Source organism: Neoarius graeffei, chromosome 22 (genome assembly GCF_027579695.1).
Source record: "Neoarius graeffei isolate fNeoGra1 chromosome 22, fNeoGra1.pri, whole genome shotgun sequence".
NCBI classification, from domain to species: domain Eukaryota; kingdom Metazoa; phylum Chordata; class Actinopteri; order Siluriformes; family Ariidae; genus Neoarius; species Neoarius graeffei.
This window is the reverse complement of record NC_083590.1, coordinates 7,772,126-7,774,053: the sequence shown is the minus strand read 5'-3', so window position 1 is coordinate 7,774,053 and position 1,928 is coordinate 7,772,126. Positions and strand designations below refer to the sequence as shown.

General features: G+C 37.2%; 1 protein-coding gene across 1 annotated transcript in view; it reads left to right on the top strand.

Annotated features, from left to right (window-relative positions):
• Window positions 1-1,089: 1,089 nt before the first annotated feature.
• The window catches only part of tmem220 (transmembrane protein 220), a 21,717-nt gene continuing 20,878 nt past the window's right edge, over window positions 1,090-1,928 (top strand). The window contains exon 1 of the mRNA XM_060904309.1: window positions 1,090-1,274. Within this exon, the coding sequence (XP_060760292.1) occupies window positions 1,179-1,274 (96 nt within the window). The 5' untranslated portion in view covers window positions 1,090-1,178. The remainder of the gene's footprint in view (window positions 1,275-1,928) is intronic.

Below are 1,928 nucleotides of genomic sequence, written 5' to 3'. Positions count from 1 at the left end.
GGGACGTTCAGCAAGAACATATGGGTGCCATGGTTAGGGGTGCACATACTTTTGGCCAGATAAAGTACAATTTAGATTTCTTTAAAGCTAGTTTGTGAGAAATAAAACTGAATTGAACATTGAGTTGAATTTATATTGAAAAGTTGAAATAATTACTTAATAAAAATAAAATATATTTCACAATAAAAACCATGAATTAAATTAAAAATTAATAAATTAATTAATAAACTAATTAATTAGTCAATAATATGGTCGCAGTGAGAAAGTGTGAAGTGTATGTTCTTGTAGGAAAGTAAATAAAATAAATCAATAATAAATCTAAATAAAACTAGTTACAATACAACACAAATGGTCTGTAAATGTGTGTGCGTGTGTGATTTAATATTTAATTGCATTAAACAGTCATCTAATAAATAAATATGATAATATAAATTAAAAATGGATTAAATTAAAATAGAATGAAATTGATCTGAAGTCTTCAGTGTCACTTTGTTTGTTTTGTTTGCTTAAGTTGTTTATTTCAGCAGTAACATTATTAATAATGTCCTCTCATTATGAATAAATAAACTGACTTTTTAAAATCTGTCGGAGAGGAAAAATCATGTCAAGTTTCAAATGTTTGAAATAACACTTTTTTTTTGCTTTAATTAACATCAGTTTTTAATTAATTACCAATTAACATCTGTACACACATTCACACTACACAATTAAAATAATTAATTCACTGCCTTCACTAAAAATGAAATGTATAAAGAGATCAGCAGGATGTGGTGATGAACAGATGAGAGTAAATCAGTAAAATATGACTCTATTTATTTATTGCCTTGTTTTTACAGTTCACATCCCATAATTCCAGTGCCGTTATTTCCCGCGGCCACTTCCGGTTTCTCCCAGACTGATGAGTGTCCTCTGCACTGCTCAGAAACACATTATACATCTCCAACTGTAATTCTGACCTTCTTAAAGCTCCCGAAAAGGAAATAAAACTGAATAAAGCTAACTGTGTTTATTATTCTTATTCATATCGATGCTGGTTGCTGTTTCCGTTTATTCGGATATTTACGGTAAAAGTCTCAGGCTCATGAACTTCCTGTGATTACAGCTCCGTGTTTCCGGTGTGGGGAATTAGTTCTGAGTCTGTTTTTATTACAGTTTACACTGTTGATGAATTTAGTGAAATGGCGAGGGAGAGGATTCTGCACTTTAATCAGATTTTATGGAGAATCTGTAACTTTATAATGTCGGGATTTTTCTCTTTAGCCGCTTATGTGCAGGCGAGTGAACTCACACACACACTCTCACTCACACTTTCACACTCGCGCTCTCACACACTCTCACTCTCACACACTTTCACACACACTCTCACACTCGCTCTCTCTCTCTCACACACACACACACACACACACACACACACACACTTTCACACTCGCGCTCTCACACACTCGCTCTCTCACTCTCTCACACACTCTCTCTCACACACACTCAATCTCACTCACACTCTCTCACTCTCTCTCACACACACACACACTCTCTCTCTCACACACACACACTCTCTCACACTCTCTCTCTCACACACACACACACACACACACACTCTCTCACACTCTCACTCTCTCACACACACTCTCACACACTCTCACTCTCTCACACACACTTTCACACTCTCACACTCACTCTCACTCTCTCACACACACTTTCACTCTCTCACACACTTTCACTCACTCTCTCACACACTTTCACTCTCTCTCTCACACACTCTCACTCTCTCTCTCACACACACACACTCACACACACGCACTCACACTCTCTTTCACACACTCTCTCTCACACACACACTCACACTTTCACTCTCTCTCACACACACACACACACTCTCACGCACTCTCTCACACGCACTCACACTCTCTCTCACACACACACTCACTCTC